Source organism: Pectinophora gossypiella, chromosome 27, assembly GCF_024362695.1.
Source record: "Pectinophora gossypiella chromosome 27, ilPecGoss1.1, whole genome shotgun sequence".
Lineage (NCBI taxonomy): Eukaryota > Metazoa > Arthropoda > Insecta > Lepidoptera > Gelechiidae > Pectinophora > Pectinophora gossypiella.
The window spans coordinates 4,537,039-4,558,957 of NC_065430.1; the positions used below are offsets into that span (position 1 = coordinate 4,537,039).

General features: G+C 36.1%; 2 protein-coding genes and 1 long non-coding RNA gene across 5 annotated transcripts in view; 1 reads left to right on the plus strand and 2 right to left on the minus strand.

Annotated features, from left to right (window-relative positions):
- The first annotated feature begins 11,571 nt into the window (after window positions 1-11,571).
- On the plus strand, window positions 11,572-18,580 carry LOC126379000 (uncharacterized). Its single transcript, XM_050027575.1, has 5 exons — window positions 11,572-11,727; window positions 14,811-14,874; window positions 15,819-15,935; window positions 17,586-17,695; window positions 18,392-18,580. The coding sequence occupies exons 1-5, from the start codon at window positions 11,653-11,655 to the stop codon at window positions 18,512-18,514; spliced, it is 489 nt and encodes a 162-aa protein (XP_049883532.1). The 5' UTR covers window positions 11,572-11,652; the 3' UTR covers window positions 18,515-18,580.
- Window positions 18,581-19,674: 1,094 nt separating this feature from the next.
- The window catches only part of LOC126378926 (phenoloxidase-activating factor 2-like), a 34,315-nt gene continuing 32,070 nt past the window's right edge, over window positions 19,675-21,919 (minus strand). For all 3 annotated transcript variants that reach the window (XM_050027455.1, XM_050027454.1, XM_050027456.1), the window contains exon 10: window positions 19,675-21,327. In XM_050027455.1, the coding sequence (XP_049883412.1) occupies window positions 21,136-21,327 (192 nt within the window). In that variant the 3' untranslated portion in view covers window positions 19,675-21,135. The remainder of the gene's footprint in view (window positions 21,328-21,919) is intronic.
- The window catches only part of LOC126379047 (uncharacterized), a 29,703-nt gene continuing 27,458 nt past the window's right edge, over window positions 19,675-21,919 (minus strand). Inside the window, exon 2 of the long non-coding RNA XR_007568227.1 lies at window positions 19,675-20,399. This is a non-coding gene — a long non-coding RNA (uncharacterized LOC126379047). The remainder of the gene's footprint in view (window positions 20,400-21,919) is intronic.

The window sequence follows — 21,919 nt, forward strand, 5'->3', positions numbered from 1 at the left end:
CCAGCCAGTACTTTCACCATCTTTGTTGCTCTTCTTTGGACTCTCTCTAGTAGTGCAATGTCCTTCCGATAGTAAAGTCTCCATATTTGAAACCCATGTTCTAACAGCGGTCAGACGTAAATAAGTTTTGTAAAGCCTAAGAAATAATTCCGTATCTATATGATAAAAAGCTTTTCTAATTATGTATAAGAGGGAGTTATCCTTCTTAGTGATTCCAATAATGTGTTCGTCCCACTTTAGATTATGTGTTATCGTTATGCCAAGGTCCTTTTGTTTTTTAACACACTCGAGAGGTTTTGAGTCAATGGTGTAACTCAACGTGGGGTGGTTACTGCCAACATGCAACACAGTGCATTTGTCTACGTTTAATGTGATTAGCCAATCTCGGGTCCAAGCAATTACTCTATCAAGATCATCTTGGATTATATTATGGCTAATAAGTGGATTCCCCGTTATTTTCGTGTCATCTGCAAAGAGTGATATATCAGACATGATACCATGTTTAAGATCTGTAAGGTAGATATTGAATAAAATAGGTCCTAACACCGATCCCTGCGGCACACCGCTGAGGACTTTTCTGGGAACAGAGTATGATTCTCCGATGCGCACAGAGAATGTGCGATTTGACAGGAAGTCTTCAATCCACTTCACGACATTGCCTCTGATTCCAAAGGGCTCTAATTTAGCAATCAATCGTGTGACAGGAACTCGATCAAAAGCTTTTTCATAGTCCAAGTAAATAATATCTGTAGGTATTCGTGCCTCCCAATTTCTTGCACAAAACCATGTTGCTCCTCGATGATGACATTCTCTCGTGCCAAAAGCATCCTATATATCCTATAATATGTAGATATCTTTGCATGGAATTATTAAAATCGAACATTCCATTCAAAATATATTACAAAGGAGATCATCGGCTTTCCATACTTTGGCCGGCCCAAATTTGAAAGTGCCGGTCAGAGAAAAAAAATGTGTCAAACCTTTCGAGTAGATTGTTTTGAACATTTTTTACTATGACACCCACCAGACGTGTATGACCATTAGTTTGGCTTTAATTGGATTTTAAAAATCGAGATTTTTCATACATTTTGTAAAAAATAATATTATGTCCGTTGGGAAAAAGAGGTATACAGGCGTATTACAAAGGACCGTTAGAACATTTATTAGTATGGCGCCAAACTTCTATGACCATTATTTTGACTATTATTGGACTTTCAGTTTTGGTTAATATGTTAATATGCCAGCCATCGAAAAAAATACGTCGAACCTGTCTAATAGTTGCTTCTCAATATGTTTTAATAACACCAAACATGTATGACAATTATTTTGACTTTTATTGGAATTTACATTTTAGTTCAAATGTGAAAAATGCCGACCAGCAAAAATATCATGTTGAGTGTAGCGAGTAGATGCCTGTTAACATGTTTTTCTATAGCGCCAAACTTGTATGACCATTGGTTTGGCTTTTAGTGTATTTTAAAAATCTTGATTTCTTATTTATTTTGTATGAAAATAAAGTGCTTTGGGTAAAAAATGCGGTACGGCGGATTACAAAGGACCTTTAGAACATTTAATAATCTGGCGCAAAACATTTTTGACCGATATCTTGAATTTTTATTCGTCTCTCTTTCCGTTTTGGTTCAAATGGGAAAATGTCAGCCAGCGAAACAAAATAAGTCAAATCTTTTGGTAAACGACTTGAAACGTATTTTTACTATACTACCAAATGTCGACTTTGGCTTTTATTGGACTTTTAAAAAAAACTTTGTTTTATACATTTTAACAATGACAACAAGCAGAGCTTTCCCAATGACTAGTTATTAGTCAGATAAATACTTTGTGTTTTTGTTTTGTGTGTTGTTAGGTGAACTTCTATATTAATACTAGGTATCTGATTTTAGATATGACGTTGGCTGTAGTTTTTGCATTCGACTCAACGTTACGGCCTAAGTTTAGGTTGAATTATGGTATTGATTCACCTTGACCGTAAATAGTTACCACCCTCCAAAGATAAGCTTGCCATCTAGTGACGAAACTCGTATTTTGAAGTATCTGTTAGGGGAAAAAGGAGTCGGGTAGTTCTACTTTGCAAGTATGCCTATCACAATGTCTTGGTGCTACTCGGCCGATAACATAGTACCTCTATCACCCCACTGTTTAATCCTTGTATACAATTTTCTTTAAAAAAAGTAGCTTCTTAAGCGTGTATCACCATCAGTAAGGTAGTGGTTTTCACACAGAAAGTATAACGTAAAGTCCAACAAAAGTCAAAATAATGGTCATAGACGTTTGGTGCCCTAATAATAAATGGTCAAATGGATAAGTTCTAACGGGTTATACAAATATTGTTTCATGGCCGGCACTTCACATTTTCACTAAAAATGTATGAAAATTCAGTTTTTTTAATTCGAATAAAACCGAAAATATTGACCCTACAGCTTTGGTGCCATAGTAATAAATGCTCAGACGGATAAGTTCTAAGGATAATACCATTATTGTTACTTGGCCGGCACTTTACATTTTCACCAAAAATCTATGAAAAATACAGTTTTTTAAAATCGAATAAAACCGAAGATATTGACCCTACAGGTTTGGTGCCATAGTAATAAATGCTCATACGGATAAGATCTAACGGAATATAGCAAAATTATTTTTTGGCCGGCACTTTGACTTCTGGGCCGAAATCCGATGATCTCCTTTAAGTTTTTTAAGAGTTCATACGACACTACGACAGAAAATAAATTGGGCATAAGTAGGCATACATTATATTTAAATGGTCTTTGTTGGAAATCCTTACTTTTAATACAAATATATGCGATAAAAAATATTTTCCCATGAAATGGGAATTTTTCGGGTTTTTTCCCTCAGAATTGGGAAAATTCCCAAAACGCGGGAATTTTCCGGGTAAGAACCCAACACTAGTTCGATAGGCTTAAGAACAATTTGGAAAAGGAAAGCAGCCTAAGTCTTAACAATTAAATAGTGTTTTACAAAAGGAACATTCTCACTCTGGGATTAATCTCGATAACGGCAGATTACTTTTCTCGGGTTCCTTCAAGGATACATACATTCTATAATCTACTTATTCCTAGCAACACTGACACCCGTTGTTTGAGAAGTTCACTCGACGCTGCCTCGACTCGAACTCAATCGGTATTCATAGTGTGGTATTAATAAACTAATCTCAGCTTGGAGACTGCCCGCAAGGTCATGTCAATGTGACAGTTCTTATATAAAAACAGAGACTTGAGCATCATCTTGAGGGCAGTCTCAGCTGAGATTCGTTTATTAATACCACCCTGAGACTGTCCTCAAGATCATGCTCAAGTCTCTGTTTTTATATAAGAACTGTCACATTGACATGACCTTGAGGGCAGTCTGGAAGCTGAGATTAGTTTATTAATACCACCCTTAGACGGCGCGGCGCGTCAACCTTAACTCGAGTGTGTTCGGCTCTTGGTGTCTGTGGACTGTAAGTGTAGTAGATGACAAGTCGAGGGTTCTTGTTCCAATTGCAAAACACCAGTCTGTGTCTTGTCATAATTTAAATAAGTTTTTGTAATCGTTAAAATACACTTTCGCCGGAGACGTCGGCCATTCAATTCCGTACAATATTGCCATGCAAAAAATATTATTAATTATTTTATAATTGTGTTGCCAGCAACAGAGTGTACTCCAGTAAGGCATAACGTCATTTTCGTATTATTATGTTGGCAGTATGGCATGCTCGACTCCAGTGACGAGTCCTCGAGTCAAGGACGTAATGTCAACTTAAAATACTGTTCTGGCCCAGTCGAGTGCGGGAAAAGTCGAGTGAACATCTTAGAATACGGGTTTTAAACTATAACCTAGTATTTCCTACAAAAGGAGGGACGTTCCTCTCAATACCTATTAAAAATAGAATACCTAACATAACCTAGCTGTTCCTATAACGATTGTTTATGCCAAAGTTGAATAAAATAAGATACTTTACCGTTAATTTGCAACTCAAAAGAATTATCACGGAATAGAAAAAAAGTGGTTGAAAAGGCCCTAACGCGCATTTTGTATGAGAACCGCTGTCGCCGCCGGCGCCGGTTCAACCCCACTCTCTTTTACTACTACTCCTGCAAACAGATGACTATGATAGCTCTACTGCTTTTCAAAATCATAGCCACTTTACCAGCAATGTTTACTTATTTTATGTGATAGGCTCCAATTTAACAACCTTTCGTGAGATACTGCACACAAAAGTGCTTTTTATTTTTTGATAAATAGCCGATCATAAGAAGGTAATAAGGATGATATGATATGATTTTACTGCACAAGACAACCTTTTAAAAATATAGTATAGCAGAGCTCCGTGCGTCGTAAAGTTAGCAGATGAGTGGATTGCGAAGTTGAAGTATGAACTATTTGCTCACTCTTGTATGGCGCGCGTTTCGCGCTCACTTAGCCCTTTCAACCTCTTCTGTTCCGTGGGAATTATAAACTTGAAATATTTAGTAGGTGGGAGAACTCGACACGTAAAGGACCTAAGTACCTTTAGGTATTTTTTCCTTCTTTTTCACATATATGACGTGGTTAAGGTCAATCTTAATATAGAGTGATTGAAACCATGAAACGTGCGAAAAAATATTTAACATCATTCAATAAATCATAGACAAATAATCGCCTCAAATTTTAAATATTTTGTTTCTTTGCATTTCGTTGACATTAAAAACTACAGTCGAGGACAAAAGTGTTTTGACACAAAAAGTAAGTACATTAAAAAATATTAAAGACAATTCAAAATTACGCAAGGCGAAAACATTGGGTGACGTCACAAGACGAATGACTTTTGACAAGTATTTGTAAAAATATATTAAAAATTAAAACTACGTCAGAAGTAAAAAAAAGTAAATTTAGTATTCAGTAGATAGTACTATTAAAACAGTAATTTATTACTAGTAAAAATTCATAGAAATAATCAGTGAAATTAGTCTTTTTTGTTACCTAGATTGTTATAGGTATAATGAATACTGTTTATTCATATTGTGAAATAGATTTTGGGTTATATTTCTTTAGATAGGCACAGACTACTACACTTAGTTATCGATAAAAATAAATAAATAAAATAGGATTTATTTGTAGTCTTTATTATCTGTAATAAAATATTGGCATCGGTAGATTCCGCCATTTTTTAATTTTTGTAAATTTTATTTCGTGCACATTCTAGTCCCTTTTTTCAACATTAATTCGTTAATTATTGAAACAACAGGGTAAATGAACCGCTCCTTACAACTGGAAAACACTTATTTTAAACAATTATATACTGAAAAACTTTTGGATATGCTTATTGTACCATGATAACGTATTTTTCGAAGTGAAACATTTTATTTTTAAAACAATTTTTTTCTTGGCTTTTGTCCAATTTTATCACATTTCATATTTTATAAGTCAGTGTAAATTTTAACTGAGAATTTTAAGAATGTTTTTGGGGGGAATAAAGGGAGCTATTTCTGTCTCTATTACTCTTTAACTTTTTTCGATTGGAGTGATTGAGCGGATAAGTTTCTTCTTAATTTCCTCTAATTAATAAGATCTTTGCGCTATTAATAAATGTAATATCAAAACTCAGGTAGTGCTTTTAGTAAGTTTGGCTAAATTCACTACCTCCATTTTAATGTTAACCCATTTTAAATATTCTCTGAGTATAAATAGGAAAAATCATGTTCACCTATTATAATTGTTAAAATTTTAACATTAAGAGTTGACCTTAACATGTTTAATTTTGGATAGTAATAAACTATTTTTAAAATGGAAAGATCTGTGGTGGAATTTATATATTAGTCAAAACATAATTAGAACACGTGTGCAAACTCAAAAAAATAAACTGTATTGACTATACGCGAATAATGCTTCAGCGTACCTACCCCATGGCAAAAATGTGCATTAAATTGTAACAGACATACTATCAAAACTACTTCGGTATCTATTTCCTGCAAATTGTTACCTAATATTTTAATAAATTGAGCTTAAAAATATCGACAACACTGTTTTACATATCCACTTTAAGTACATTTTAAGATAAACAAAAAAAAATTCTGTTCTTATTGCAAATGTCCGACATAGCAACAAACGCTAAGCGGCGTTACTGGCGTACACATAGTCAATATAGTGCCAGCTTTCGTAGAATGACCGAGCTGGGGGGTTAAAAATGCCCACATCGAAGCAATTCATCTAAGAAAGCAATATTGTAAATTTGACATTCGCGCATATAAAAGTAAGTGCGCAATACAAACAAATGTCAAATAGCAATAATATTCCTTTCTTAGATGAATTTCTTCGATGTGGCCATTTTAACCCTCATGAAAAGTTTTTAATTCAACACAGTCAGTAAAACTTTTCGCCACTTACCTCAAATAACCTCAAGCAATGTAAGCTAGTAATGCAATTGTAAATCATATCAAAAAATGTTGTTGACTAAGTTCAATAAGAATACTTTATTGTTTACGAATAGAAATATGTCTATTTTAAAGTCTAAAACAGTGACTTTTCGGTTACAGTGTAAATTTTATTTTAAGAGAACATCTGTTACTTTTGTTCTGAAATGGTCTTGTTTATGATATACTTACTTCTTTTATAAACGCGTTTAAACCTAAATCACTTTAATTATTACTGGAACTCTTGTCCAGATAGATGGTGCGAATGGTACGGTCACATTAACTTTTTTGACAAATTGAACCGTAAGTCTCATTTAATGACAAATATGATAGTGCGACAGGGTTCTAAAGTGGGTAAATGATATTGCTCATGACTGTACTTGACTAAAACATGAATATCACACTACGCTTTTTCCCTGCGGAATGTTAAAACAAAATATCACTTGATCAAGTAAAAACGAATTCTTTACCATTATCTGTACAAGAGATTGAACTGAAAATCGTGTTGTTTCTTTATAAAAATACACCTTGAATTTTGATACCTTAGAGTAAAGTTATTTATTATAGTTATAATTTCGCATTTATAGCCTTAATCTGTATTTTAATGTAGCATAATAATTTCTAATGTAAAACTGCGTATATCTGCAATAATTTTCGTATAACTAACACTAGTCGTTAAATTATTATTTTAAGAATAATTTTTGCTTTAGTCAATAATTTAGGGATATGTCTCTTGAAGCAATTTTTTTTATTCTGTGATCATTTGTAAGAACATTTTGCAATGCACTAATGTTTCCTATTACGTGGATTTGAGTGGTGATGTGACTAAGCCCTAAGGGTTGATAAGCATCGAAAACTGTCAACGTTGCAAAGTGTTCATATGAAGCCTCTCGTATCCAATAGGCAACAATTAACGCTCAACATTTACGGCAACGTTGCACAACAGCACGCGACGTTGCCAGCTGAAGCGCAATATGTCGCGTGGCTTGTTCTTTGTTTAGAGAGTATAGTTACGTTAGGTGAACATCAATAATAATTGTTTTTGAGTGGAAACATGACGCGTAATAACACTAGCTCCTCTGGCGACATGTTGTCGGCGACAGACGTGTATTCGATGCGTAGACAGACAAAGTTGTTAAACAAAAGTTCCGCGGTAACTTTCAACTTGTTGAGCAAAATGTTGCGCGCTAAAGTTGCCGAGTGGAAACGCGGCTTGAATAGATCCTTACAAACAATATGAGCTTGGAAAACTAAATGTTAATAATAATAATTGTTACTTATTTATTTAATATTTTATACGTAATAACAATATAATAGTCTATAGGAATTGAAAATGGAATTATTAATGAAATAAACCAGTGGTTCTCAATACGTTAAACTGGATCAAAGATAAAATTATAAAATGCTAATCTAGAAATAGATGCCAGCCAGTAAGTTTGGGAACCATTTAAATAGAGCCAACACATGTACTCTTTAAGGAACACAGTAAGGAATTACTATTTAAGTATAGATTTATGGTTAAAAATATTGATAACGATGTTTTATTAAAGTGTTCGTTGCTATTTCCCAAGACTTATTATAACTTATCAGAATACTTAAGTATGTTTTATCAAATGCCATTTCAGCTTTTCAGAAAAATAATGCCAATATTGTTGTAGATTGGTGCTAATTCCTGTAAACACCATCTTATTTTATTTTAAGTTTTATCTGTCATTTTCTTATCCGTCGAAAATGAAAGGGACGGGTAATTGACAAAAATAAAATTTATGAAACACAAGTCAATTTTAAGCTCTAATCTAAAAAACCGTGTAAAAAAAATTTCATTGGCCTATAACCCGACAGAATTATGTTGACAGCACACATCAAACGATTTGCATACCAGCGAGATACCTTTTTGATTCGCCCGGGTTATTCATTCAGTTACCTACTCATTCTTCCTAAAATTAAAAGTTGTCAATCATCCGTTCCTTTCCTTTTCGGCGGATAAGAAAATGACAGGGTATACTTTAAAGTAAAATTAGGAGGTGTCAAGCTGCAAGAAAAATCTCGGCACAGGGCCCTAAATGTTTATTTAAAAAAAAATACTGTTGTGCAATTTAGTAATTTGGCTGCCTATTATCAGTTCCAGGTTCCCAGACAGCTAATCGCATGCATTCATATCATCAAGATTATCACTAACCTATTTTACAAAGTTTCTGTTTAATTACTGTCGTTCTGTTCAAAGGTAAATTCTGAATTGCAATGGGAATCTTATTGTAATGAACACAGACGTTTACACCCCAAGGATTTGACCATTTTAACTACAATTCATAATTTGATAAATTGAAGAGCAAAAACATAGTTTAGTGTAGTATACTAGATCATTACTATATTATCAAGTATCTTATGAATTTTAGATAATGGACTATTAAGGTTGAGAAAAATCATGAATTTTGACTGATTTCATGTTTTGTAGGAGATGGAAGGTTTGTATAGATCTTAGATAATTTCTAGATCTTTTCTAGACTATACGAGTGTTTATTGGTAATCTGGCAACACTGACACACAAGAATAGCACACAAGAAAGTTTATTTTTTAGGTAAACGTTAGCTGGCAACTTTTAAAGTTGATTCTAGGATTGGGCGCTAAAATAGTAATGCCTTGTACTTTCGTATTAAGTACTTAATAGAAATTGGTGTTCGTAAAGTTATCAAGATAAAAAAAAATACGTAGTAATAGTTACTCAAAAGAGGTCTAGTTACTTTATTTTAAAATTTGCTCCTAGTAAGCAAGCAATCTGTATTTGCTTCTGAATTTACATACCACGTACGTTGGGGGTTAAATGGGCGCATCGAAGCAATTCATCTAAGAAAGCAATATTGCTATTTGACATTTGTTTCCATTGCGCACTTACTTTTATATGCGCAAGTGTCAAATTGCAATATTGCTTTCTTAGATGAATTGCTTCGATGTGGCCATTTTAACACCCCTAGTACATGCGTAATGTGCCTTTATGAATTGAATATCTTGGCCACTACTTAGATTGCTGTTGATAGCAAAAGCGCAGCACGCAAACCCGAAGAGGGTTTAAAAAGGCCATATTGAAGCAACTCATCTAAAAAAGTAATATTGCAATTTGACATTGTTTTAAGTTTACGCGGTTATTATCATAATTAAAGCACATAAGAACCCGTTATTATGTGCTTTAATTATTGCAATTTGACTTTTGCGCATACAAAAGTAAATTCGCAATATCAAATAGCAATATATTTTTTTAGATTAATTGCTTAAACGTAGCCTTTTTAACGCCCAAATTAATTAATAAGCCTGAAGTTTTGGTTATTTCTTAGCATTTTATTAAGTATACTTGCATACATAACATACATGTATACCTTGTTGGATGATTTGCCCAAAAAAAATGCTAATTTCGATTTATTCTGTTGTTAGCCTTTTGAACTTTACCATTGTTATGAATTGAGCTACTTTATTTTAAAATGATATATTTATATAATTATTTTTATAGTACAATTCAACCTTTTATTAAGCAGATCCTGTTGAAAATTTAAAATTAATCTAAAATAACATTGTTGTGAATTTAGAACACCATTAATTGTTTTCATGTTGTCTCCTATTGTAAGAATTATAATACCTACCTTTTGATTGACAAGCTTTGGCTTGTAACTGTCTCAGATTGTACTTATCTCCGGCCATGATCTGGGGTTCGGGGTGATATTGAAAGCAATGATAAATTGAAAACTTGCTCAACTCCAGTGAGTAAAGTCCTCGAGACGAGGACGTAAATATCAACTTGCTCAGCTGAGGCCGAGTGGAAGAGTTAACATAAATATTATAATACGGATGTAAGCCCTGAAAACTGTCCTAAGATTCCTCTGATTGCGGCCGTGTATATTTTTTTTAAATCAAAGATTTAAATTGTGGAAAACTGCCATATCGTGTGACATTAATTTAATTAATTTTATCTACCTAATAAAAATGTAGGTACACATAATAAATATACAGAATTATTTCTTATTCTGTACTCTAAAAATTTTGTTTCGACAAAATATATCGTATGAAAAAGATTTTAACTGTAAGAATAGAATGGCTTGCGGCATATCCGCAATATCTTAAATTACTAAGTGTATTATGGGCGAATGGTTTTTAAAAGTATCATGGGCAGCTTAAAATATCTTTTTTTGACGTGACTTTTTGTAGATTTGCCGCAGATGGCATTAAATACTTGGCCGGACAAAAGGGAAGCGCTGAGCTCTCTCATCCGGATAAAAAAAATAAGTCAACAGGCCTGAGGGTGCCCAGTTGGGCGCAAACCTCGGCTCAGGGCCTCGTCTGAGAGAAAGCAATAATCATTTCACTACAAAAGTAGCCAGATAAGAATATTTTGTCTTTTGGCTTCTCAATGGTTTGTAAGCCTCTATTGAAAGTCTTTTATACATACCAATTTGATTGATATTTTAAGCTATTGTTTTGATATTTATCAACAGAGACATACACCCCTATTTTAAGATATTAACTCGAACTTTTGACTCCGTCCTCAGTTGAGGCGCCCTCAAGGAAAACCTCGAACGCAGCTCAATATCGGTATTCAGCTCGACTCCAGTGAGGAAAGGCCCCACATTCAGGATGTAAATGTCAACTTGAAGTATCAAAATCTTTAACTGGGCCCGAGTGGAGGAAGTTTCGAGTTAACATCTTTGAATACGGGGGATACAGTGAGAATGTGAGTGTGTATTAATTATTGTAAATAGTTATAAATTTGTCGCTGTGTCAAGACGTCCACGTTACAATCTGATAGTAAAACAATTCTTCATGTTTGTGTGTGTTTTATTTGAAATGGTCTACTTAGCTGAATAATACCTAAACCATAGAATAAGGAAATACTACGTATGGAACGGCAACTCTCCGCTCTTCAGCAGCGGCTGAGCCAGGTTTATGTCTTAAATGCAAAAAAAGTACATACTGTCTATTACAGTTTTTAACAAAATATAAAAAATGATTTCTACAAGTTACCCAGTAATTTCATTATTTATAACAGTGAAATTATATAAAAAAATGCTTTTGTCTCCAACTGTACTCACTCAACAATTTCAGGTTGCAGAAAACGCAACGAAACGCAACAAACGTCAAAACTCCGAAACGTCAACAGGTGACCATAGATTAAAAAACTACCTCATTCGTGTTATTCTGTTTTGTAAATATTGGAGATACAAAGTGTTTTTCAACACTTTAATTATAAAATTAATGCAGAATAATGTCTAAAACAGCTCATGTTGTCGACGGAGAAGCGTCAGAATCGGATACAGAGATAGAATTAGCGAAATCTCCCGTAAGTACACAAATATTTAAACAATATGATCTTGCAACTATTTCCTAGAAGATGATTATTATTAACCATGGAGGCAAAGCAAAGAGAGGTGTTGTAAGTTTCATTGCTTTGTCTGTGTGTATGCCTGTCTGTGATTGAGGGACTTAACAGGTTTCGTTCCCCAAAAACAATATAGATAGCGTTGTACAGTCATGAGCAATATAATGTACCCACTTTAGGACTCTGTCGCACTAACATATTTGACATTTAGTGAGACTTACAGTTCAGTTTGTCAAAAAAGTTAATGTGACATGGTACCAAAGTAATGCTCGTGAGCTTCAACATGATAATTGCCTATTTTCTCATTGCTCGAGTACATAATTATTCAAAAACATAAACATATAAAAATAATTGTTGCTTGATATTTGGATCAGTAATGTATAGAATTACATTGCTACCTATATTGCTTCTCTTATTTTCATCAGAATAATAATGGGTGGAAGATGTGTTGTGCTTGGGTGTAATAATAGATATGATTTTTTTTAAACAAAACCTCTATTTGTTTCAATTCATTTCATATAAGTACATCACTATCACTAATTTAAGAGCCACACTCTTGTCGGTGTAGCATTCTCCATTCTTGTCTATCAAGATCAATTCCTTCGCCTCCTTATAAGACACAATGTTCGCCTTCTCTTTAATAGTTAGATGATTGGAAGAATAAGTCTCCTGAGAAGACTGTCTAGACTAACTTCACAAAGAGTTACACTACACGCTTACTACGGGTATGTTGCCTCAACTCTGAATTACGGACTCCTGCTATGGGGCAATGGCAAAGATAACAAGAGAGCACTTGTAGCTCAAAAACAGTGTATTAGAGCCATCTGTAACAAAGCACCTTATATTTCGTGTCGTCCGCTGTTTGTAAGCTTACGAATTTTGACAGTCCCTTGTATGTATATACTGGAGGTATTTAGATTTGTTAAAAAGCATGGACATTTGTTTAAGACAGCAGCTGATATTAATCCTAGAAGGAGACGACTACCACACGAACTAGCAAGGGACTACTGTCCAAAAACTACACTTTGTTTAGAAAGTCCTCATAACATGTGCATAAAAGTATACAATAAGATACCTGATAAATTTAAAAACGGACCCACTAAAGTTATGACTTTTAAATTACGCGAATGGCTTATTACTAATAGTTTTTATAGTATTAGAGAATTTTTGAATTTTTAACATTTGCATGCTAATAATAATTAGCAGGATAGAGATGCTGTAACACTGCTTTATACCATATTGTGCCTCTGTACCTACCTATCCTAAGCGAATAAATGATTTCTGATTTCTGATTGGACACTTAATTAGACACGACAAATTTATTAAAAACATCATAGAAGGGAAGCTACAGGGAAAGAGAGGAAGGGGAAGATCAAGAAGAGCTTATATGGAACAGATATAAGTACATAAACAATCTATATACAAACCCCTGGCTGGGCACAGGATATGGAGCATACTCCACCACACTGCTCGACTGCGGAGTGGGGGGAAATAATTTCATTCTGGGTAAAAATTTGGACTATGAATTCTTACCTTGATTGAAACTTACATGTCCATTGCATAGTTTAGTTAACAAAGTGGTTTTAAACCTTCACGTCTGCCATGTCTGTCATAGGACCGATGACCGTTACCATATATTGTTGGAATGTGCCCGGAATTTAGACGTGAGAAGAAGGGTATTTCGCTGTCAGGGAGTGATTTCCCTTGGCAATGGAGAAGTCACTATCATATAAGGCTTTTAGTTTATATTATCTGGTTGACCAATCCTTTGCCTAAGGGGTACACGAAAGCACCTATGAGGCTGGCATGATCACTCAGGGTGTCCAAAGCCTTGTTAAAAATTTAGAATAAAAAAAAAGTTGTTTTTCAAAAACCACTTTTGTGATTTTACATTCTATGTTTTTGTGATTACCCACATTTCACCAAGTACAGTCATGAGCAATATAATGTACCCACTTTAGGACTCTGTCGCACTAACATATTTGACATTTAGTGAGACTTACAGTTCAATTTGTCAAAAAAGTTAATGTGACATGGTACCAAAGTGTATATGTCACCGTAAAATTGTAAATATCGTTAGATTATAATCTATCTCGCGAGATTGTGAACTGTCGAAAAATTGTGAAACGTAATATACTGCTTACAATTTAACGTATTATTATTCGTCAGATTATAATCTATCGAAGTAAAACTGTTAAATCACAATATTACAATTGTCAAATTGTCAACTGTCCGACGGCTGTTCCTGATTGGTCGGCTTTACAGTAGACCGTTCTGTGTCCATAGAGTTAGGAATAAAACACAGGTGTCAGTCAAATAAAATAAATGCTCTTCAAGATTGTGAAATCAAGTACGTATTTATTAATTATTTAGTAAGTAATCAATAATTCTGACATCACATGGTAAGAAAAAATGTATCAAAATTAAAAAATCTGAAACGTATCATTCAGTATACTTTTCGTGTGTAAGATAAACATGCTGGCGGCATAGGGGTGGCCCAAGGGCCACCCCCGCCGCACCCTAACCTACTGTTATGCCTTGTAAAAATTATGACAAAACACTATTATTCTAAAAAAGAATTATGGATATCTATTTATTAATCCCAAAAATAAGTTATACCTAACAAACCAGTATTCCTAGATGTTATTATGGGAAAGTAAAACTATTATGCTAAAAAACGTTATGCAAAAAGGATTATGATAATTAAAATTATGACAAAAACATTTATGCATTTTAAGAGAATCCCAAATTAACATTATGCTTACTCTAATAGTTTTGTAAGTCTATGGTATAGCACGCGAGGTGCGTTTCGTTTCACAATTTGACGGTTTCACTTCGATAAATTATAATCTACCGAAAAATAATACGTTAAATTGTAAGCAATATGATACGATTCATAATTATTCGACAGTTCACAATCTCGCGAGATTCAAATCGATAGATTATAATCTAACGTTATTTATAATTTTACGGTGACATATACATATTAATGCTCGTGACCTTACCCATGTTTATGATACTTTTTTTTTTCATATTTATTTCAGGATGTAGATTCAAGGAATAGTAAAGCGTTTGTAATCGCTGGAGAGGCACCAGAGAGTGATGAAGGTAATGTGATTGTGTACAAAGTTCAAGATCAATTATGAAATTCTGATTACTTAATAAAGACAGATGTAAAACTAAAGAAAAATGATCCAATTTTCAAGTGTGCTTTTTAATCATCATCATCAGCCCATTAACGTCCCCACTGCTGGGGCACGGGCCTTCCATGGATGGATAGGGAGAACGGGCCTTAAACCATCACGCGGGCCCAGTGCGGATTGATGGTTATTAACCACTGCTAATGCAGCCGGGACCAACGGCTTAACGTGCCTTCCGAAGCACGGAGGAGCTCGAGATGAAAACTTTTTTTTTGTGGTCACCAATCCTATGACCGGCCTTTGCGAATGTTGCTTAACTTCAACAATCGCAGACCGAGCGCGTTTACCGCTGCGCCACCGAGCTCCTCTTTTTAATATAAATTCGTAATTAATAATTCGTAGTTAATTTCGTGTTTTGATGTTTAGTAAAAAGTAACTGATTTGTCTAGCGAGTGCCTGTCTTACCTTCCAACCCGCGAAGGGAAAACCAGCCCAATACAGGTTAGATCACATACCTCCTACACTCATTTCTCGGAAATGTGGGTTTCCTCACGATGTTTTCCTTCACCGCTGAGCACGTGATAATCATTTATGATCCTAACATGAATTTGAAAAACGATGTCGAAAATCATGAGAAAGCTGGATTCGAACCTGCGACCTTATAGTGACAGTCAAGCTTTCTTCCAACTGGGCTGCCGCGGCTTAAACCTTATATATATTTTTTAAATAACGTCTACTAAGGTTTTTCTTGCAGCTTCTTTTCCCCGGCTATACAGGTTGTGAGAAGCTGCAGTAGTTTTAGACGGATGAGACGTTCGTTATGTAAAATTGACTTGAATTCAAAGTGTAACTGAATAAAGATATTTTTGAATTTGAATTATAGTATAAATGAACCATTTTGTTTTATTTCAGAATCCAAAATAACCCCACCGAGCCCCAGTGACTTAGACCTGCCGCTCCACTGCGCCATGTCTCCACCGCCCGCCAGCCCCACCAAGATATACAACTCGCTGCTGCATCAAAAATTATGTATGTTATATTTTTTGCTTATTTAAGTTACGGCTGCAAGTTTTCTGGTTCCACGGAATAGAAGAAAGAGAAAGAAAGAAAGAAACATTTGTTATTTAGGACACCACAGACACGGATTACATATATATACACTGCTGCTAATTCCTGTAAATACCATCTAATTTTATTTTAAGTTATATCTGTCATTTTCTTATCCGCCGAAAAGGAAAGGGACGGGTAATCGACAAGCATAAAATTTATGGAACACACGTCAATTTTAAGCACAAATCTAAACCAACCGTCTAAAAATTTTACATCCGTCAATAACCCGACACAGTTAAGTAGACAGCACGTCAAACGGATTGCATACCAGCGACGTACCTTTTGATTCGCCCGGGTTATTCATTGATTTACTCATTCTTCCTAAAATTAAGAGCTGTGAATCATCCGTCCCTTTCCTTTTCGACGGATATGAAAATGACGGATATAACTTAAAATAAAATTAGGCGGTGTCTGCAGGAATCGGGGCCATTATAATGAAATCACATCAGAAGTCAACGCACACACGAAATATTTTCTATATAGAAACATGGAAAACGAACACAGAAACTTATACCTAAATTAAAATGTGACGTTATGTCGGCTTACCCATGTGTAGTGGATGGTGTCCCGTATAAAAGGTTCTCACTCAGATTATGCCGCTGGTATTCTGTGAGACCTGAGTTTTGAAGAGGTAGAGGAGGAGGCACTGGGCCCGCGTGGTGGTTTAAGGCCCGATCTCCCTATCCATCCATAGGGAAGGCCCGTGCCCCAGCAGTGGGGACGTTAATGGGCTGGTGATGATGATGATGAGGAGGAAGAGGTTGGAAGGGCCAAGTGAGCGCGAAACGCGCGCCATACAAGTATGAGCAAAATAGTTCATACTTCAACTTTGCACTCCACTCGTCCGCAAACTTTACGACGCATGGAGCTCCGCGATAGTGTATTTAAAGGTCGTCTTGTGCATTATAACCTGCAGGGCAAAAAATCTAATATCGACTATCATGCAAGGACATCCCTGCTTATCACAGGAAAGCTAAAAACCTTAGTATCGGCTATTTATAAAATAAATACTTTTGTAATATTTTTGTATACTTTTGTGTCTTCTTTCCAACAGAGGGATTGTGTCCTCTAACATGATGGACTAATATTATGGGCGATAGGCTGATCCCTTATCACCATAAGGTTCATCATATCCAGCTTACGACATCGTATCAACAGTGGCTGCAAGTCTTTGATTACTTGTTGCTCTGCCCACCCCATTAGGGATAACGGGCGTGAGTTTATGTATGTATGTATGTAAATACTTTTGTATGCTGTATCTTAATACTTCTTCTGTCGTGTGGGTTGTGAGGTGGAGTACCAACCTCATTAACCCTGGTGTCAGGGTTACTATGAAACCACCAAAGGCCCCTGACATGGCTCATGTAACGACAACTTTACTTACATCAGTAAGTAGTAACCGGGACCAACAGCTTCGAAGCACGGATCATCTTACTTTCGTACAATCAGGTGACCAGCCTGTGATGTCCTAACCAAACATGGACCTTGGTGTCTGAGCCCAACGCTCAACAACTGGCCCACGGTGGTCATTTTAGAATATAGTGAGTATAATGTATATCTCTTCACCAGGGGAATGTAACGTGTCTCTCCGGGCAACTATCGAGGGGCTGGTGAAGCATACCACTGATATATCGGTGGAGAAACTCACCAGAGCTGACAAGACACTCCTTAATGTACAAGTAAGCATTGCAATTATTTAGAAAATTCTCCATAATGACTGGTCAATGTCAGTAGGGACCGGTCATTCTTCATAATGACTGGTCAATGTTAGAAGCGACCGGTCATTCTCCATAATGACTGGTCAATGTTAGTAGCGACTGGTCATTCTGCATAATGACTGGTCAATGTTAGTAGCAACCGGTCATTCTCCATAATGACTGGTCAATGTTAGAAGCGATCGGTCATTCACCATAATGACTGGTCAATGTCAGTAGCAACCGGTCATTCTCCATAATGACTGGTCAAAGTCAGTAGCGACCGCTCATTCTCCATAATGACTGGTCAATGTTAGAAGCGACCGGTCATTCTCCAAAATGACTGGTCAATGTTAGAAGCGACCGGTCATTCTCCATAATGACTGGTCAATGTCAGTAGCTACCGGTCATTCTCCATAATGACCGGTCAATGTTAGTAGCGACTGGTCATTCTGCATAATGACTGGTCATTGTCAATAGCGACCGGTCATTCTCTATAATGATTGGTCAGTAGCGACCGCTCATTCTCCATAATGACTGGTCAAAGTCAGTAGCGACCGCTCATTCTCCATAATGACTGGTCAGTGTTAGTAGCGACCGGTCATTATCCGTAATGTAAATTATCCAACGCTCTACCACTGAACCATAGAGGCCGTTATGATGATTATTTACTTGTTACAGGACAGCATGCGCGCGACGAACGCCAACCTGACGTTGGCGCGAGCGAGACTGAAGCAACTTCACGCCGAACTTGAGAAGGCCAACTGTTCCGCTGCCTTGCCTACTGTTAAAGTTAAATTATAACGTACCGTCAGAAATCAGAATCATTTATTCAACTTAATTATTATGGATAAACTTGTTGAAGGTCAAGGTAACATTTTTGAATTTACGTCATTTCGCAAGGTGTTATGGCTGAGGAGAAGAAATGACAAGAAACTGCAACAGCAACACATCTTTTAAAAACCAATGAGGGTATACATTACAAGTTATTTAATAACTAGAGGTATACATTCAACAGACATTTTTATCATTTAGGTAGTCATTAATCTTATAATAAGCTTCATGACATAAAGTAAGCTTCACATGAGCTTTAAGTTTATTTTTTGACAAATTTAAAATCATTACGCCTGCATCCCCCAAGAGGTATAAAGTATACAAGTGTTAGTGACACCGTATCGAATACTGAGGGGTGTGACTCAGCTCATGGCATAAGTAAACCAGGTATGTTCAAAAGTGACAGCTAACACCTCAAGGTTAGCCCAGCTGACGTCATTCCTCCATGTGTTGCCATTTCGTGAAAAATAAATTACCCACGACCAATGTTTTTATATTTACTTTGCAAGGAAATTTTAACAGATTTATTTACAGTTTTAATGATTTTTATTTATGTGACAAATAATAGTAATTAATACTTTAATCACTTAATTTTCAATAATAAAATTTACGTCCTTTGAATGTTGGAGATACCAACTTAATGGTAACACAGTGGTATTACTACGTCATCAATGGGCTAGCAATGGCGGCTTGTCATATGACTGAGCATACTTGACGGTAGTTTCACCGACAACACTTCGAAGCGTACTTACTTTGACATGTTGTCGATGTAACTACCCTCATTCAAACTTTCCGATTCTGACGGATGTCGACAGCTGTTTTTTATGGATTGGAAACAAGTCCTTTTAGCCGAAGCTTTAAATTTAAACTCCTCGCAACCCAGTTTGTGTGTGTTATTGACCAATAGGTTTTTCTTGCAGCTTCTTTTCCCCGGCTATACAGGTTGTGAGAAGCTGCAGTAGTTTTAGGCGGATGAGACGTTCGTTATGTAAAAATTGACGATTCAAAGTGTAACTATGTTACCTACTGAATAAAGATATTTTTGAATTTGAATTTGAATATAAAATTTTGGGAAGGCAATTTGCGAAGGAATGAGATAATAATACAACAAAAATAAAACCAAAATAGACTTAAAAATATGTAAGAAATCTTTATTATTCAAGTCAAAAGCGACATCTATCGTTTCCGCTCAGAAGCCAAATCGTGTAACTCAATTTCTATTTGATATACATATAGAAACTCTATCCTCTAATTGGTTGAAACTGACTCCTGTTATGAGTGACTTTCCAGGCCAAGTTCCTTGATCAAAATATAGATGGCATTGTCCAACGCTTGGTCCGTTTAACCTTCTAATTTCATGGATTTCAGACACTGATAATGATTTATTCTGTTCAAAATAAAGAGAAGCAATATAGGTTAGAACATAGTTCTATACAAATCTGATCTAGGGGTGGTATTAATAAACTAATCTCAGCTTCGAGACTGCCCTCAAGATCATGTCAATGTGACAGTTCTCATGTAAAAACAGAGACTTGAGCATGATCTTGAGGGCAGTCTCAGCTGAGATTAGTTTATTAATACCACCCTAAGATTCCAGCAACAAGTATTTTTAAGCCTCTGCCAATATTTTTTTTTACAGTCTCCGTGGGCTAGTGGTAAGAGCGTTAGGCTCACGATCTGGAGGTCTAGGTTCGGTTCCCGATGGGGACATTGTCGAAATCACTTTGTGAGACTGTCCTTTGTTTGGTAAGGACTTTTCAGGCTTGAATCACCTGATTGTCCGAAAAAGTAAGATGATTCCGTGCTTCGGAGGGCACGTTAAGACGTTGGTCCCGGCTATTAGCCGTAAAAACACCTCCACCGACCCGCATTGGAGCAGCGTAGTGGAGTGTGCTCTCTCTGTGCCCAGCAGTGGGACGTATATATGGGCCGATTATGTGTGTGTGTTGTAGGTAATAGACAGGTCCATCTATATTTTTGTCAGGGGAACGCGGCCTCAAATATTCCTCTAAGTCTGCTCTAAATTGGTATTCTTAGGGTGGTATTAATAAACTTAACTCAGCTTTGAGACTGCTCTCAAGATCATGTCAATGTGACAGTTGTCATATAAAAACAGTGACTTGAGCATGATCTTGAGGGCAGTCTCAGCTGAGATTAGTTTATTAATACCACCTTTAGACGGCGCCGCAACCTTACCTCGAGGTTACTCCAGTAAGGCATGACGTCATTTTTGTATTATTATGTTGGCAGTATGACATACTCGACTCCAGTGAGTAGTCCTCAAGTCGAGGGCGTAAATGTCAACTTAAAATAAAATGCTCAGCTGAGGCTGAGTCGAGTGGAGGAACAGTTGAGTTAACATCTTAGCATACGGGTTTTAGGATTTATTTCTTTATAATTGCGATGTTTTTTTTTCTGGATTCTCTCTCTCTCTATTTAAGAGCTGCGCTCTTGTCGGTGGAGTAACCGCCATTCCTCTCTTCTTCCCGCCAAAACCTTCACCTCCCGATACGACACGACCTGCACCTTCTCTTTTATTTTTTTTTCTGCATTATGTATGTCAAAATAAAAAGTGAGTTACATGAATCATTTTAAACATTGTAACCGGAAATGTCGAGTCCCCAGGCGGCCATTTTGTCGTCAACCCAGCGCCGGAAGCGGGCGACGGCTGCGTAGACGGCAGGAACGTCCTTTTGGCCACATCCGATGCCCCACGCGACGAGACCTGTCAGTTTGTAGCGGTCGTTACCGATTGGACACGCTAGGGGAGCGCCACCATCGCCCTGGAGAGAGAAAAACAACATAAGCTCCTTTAGTGATTGTTTCATATAAAACCCCAGCCCCAGGGGGGACTAGTGATGAAAGAAACTAAGTCTTTTAAGGCCTATTAAGACTCTAAAATGAAGACTAAAGGTTCGAGTTTTTATTAATAAGACTTAGTCGTTGTATTATAAAGACTAAACGACTTAAACGACTATAGTTGTTTTTAAAAAACTTAAAGACTAAAATGACTGAAGTTGTTTTTAAAAGGACTAGCACTTGAGTATTACATATGACTCATGCATCATCTTTTGTGTCCTACTAACCACATAGATAGAAAAAAAAACATAAGTTATATTCAGAAATGTTTAATGATTTTTGTATTATAATACGACATGCATCATGCACGAAGGACTAGCGCTCGCGCTACTAAAGGCTATAAGGCACTTTCAGTCCTTTTAGTCTTTTAAGCCTTTTACGTTATAAGGTTAAGGACTACGACTGAAATTAGTCGTTATTTGTAGTCTTATGACTAAAGACTAAAGGGTTACAAGACTAATTTAGTCGTAAGGCGTTAAAAATTAGTCTAGTCTTTTTAATAGGCCTTGAAAGACT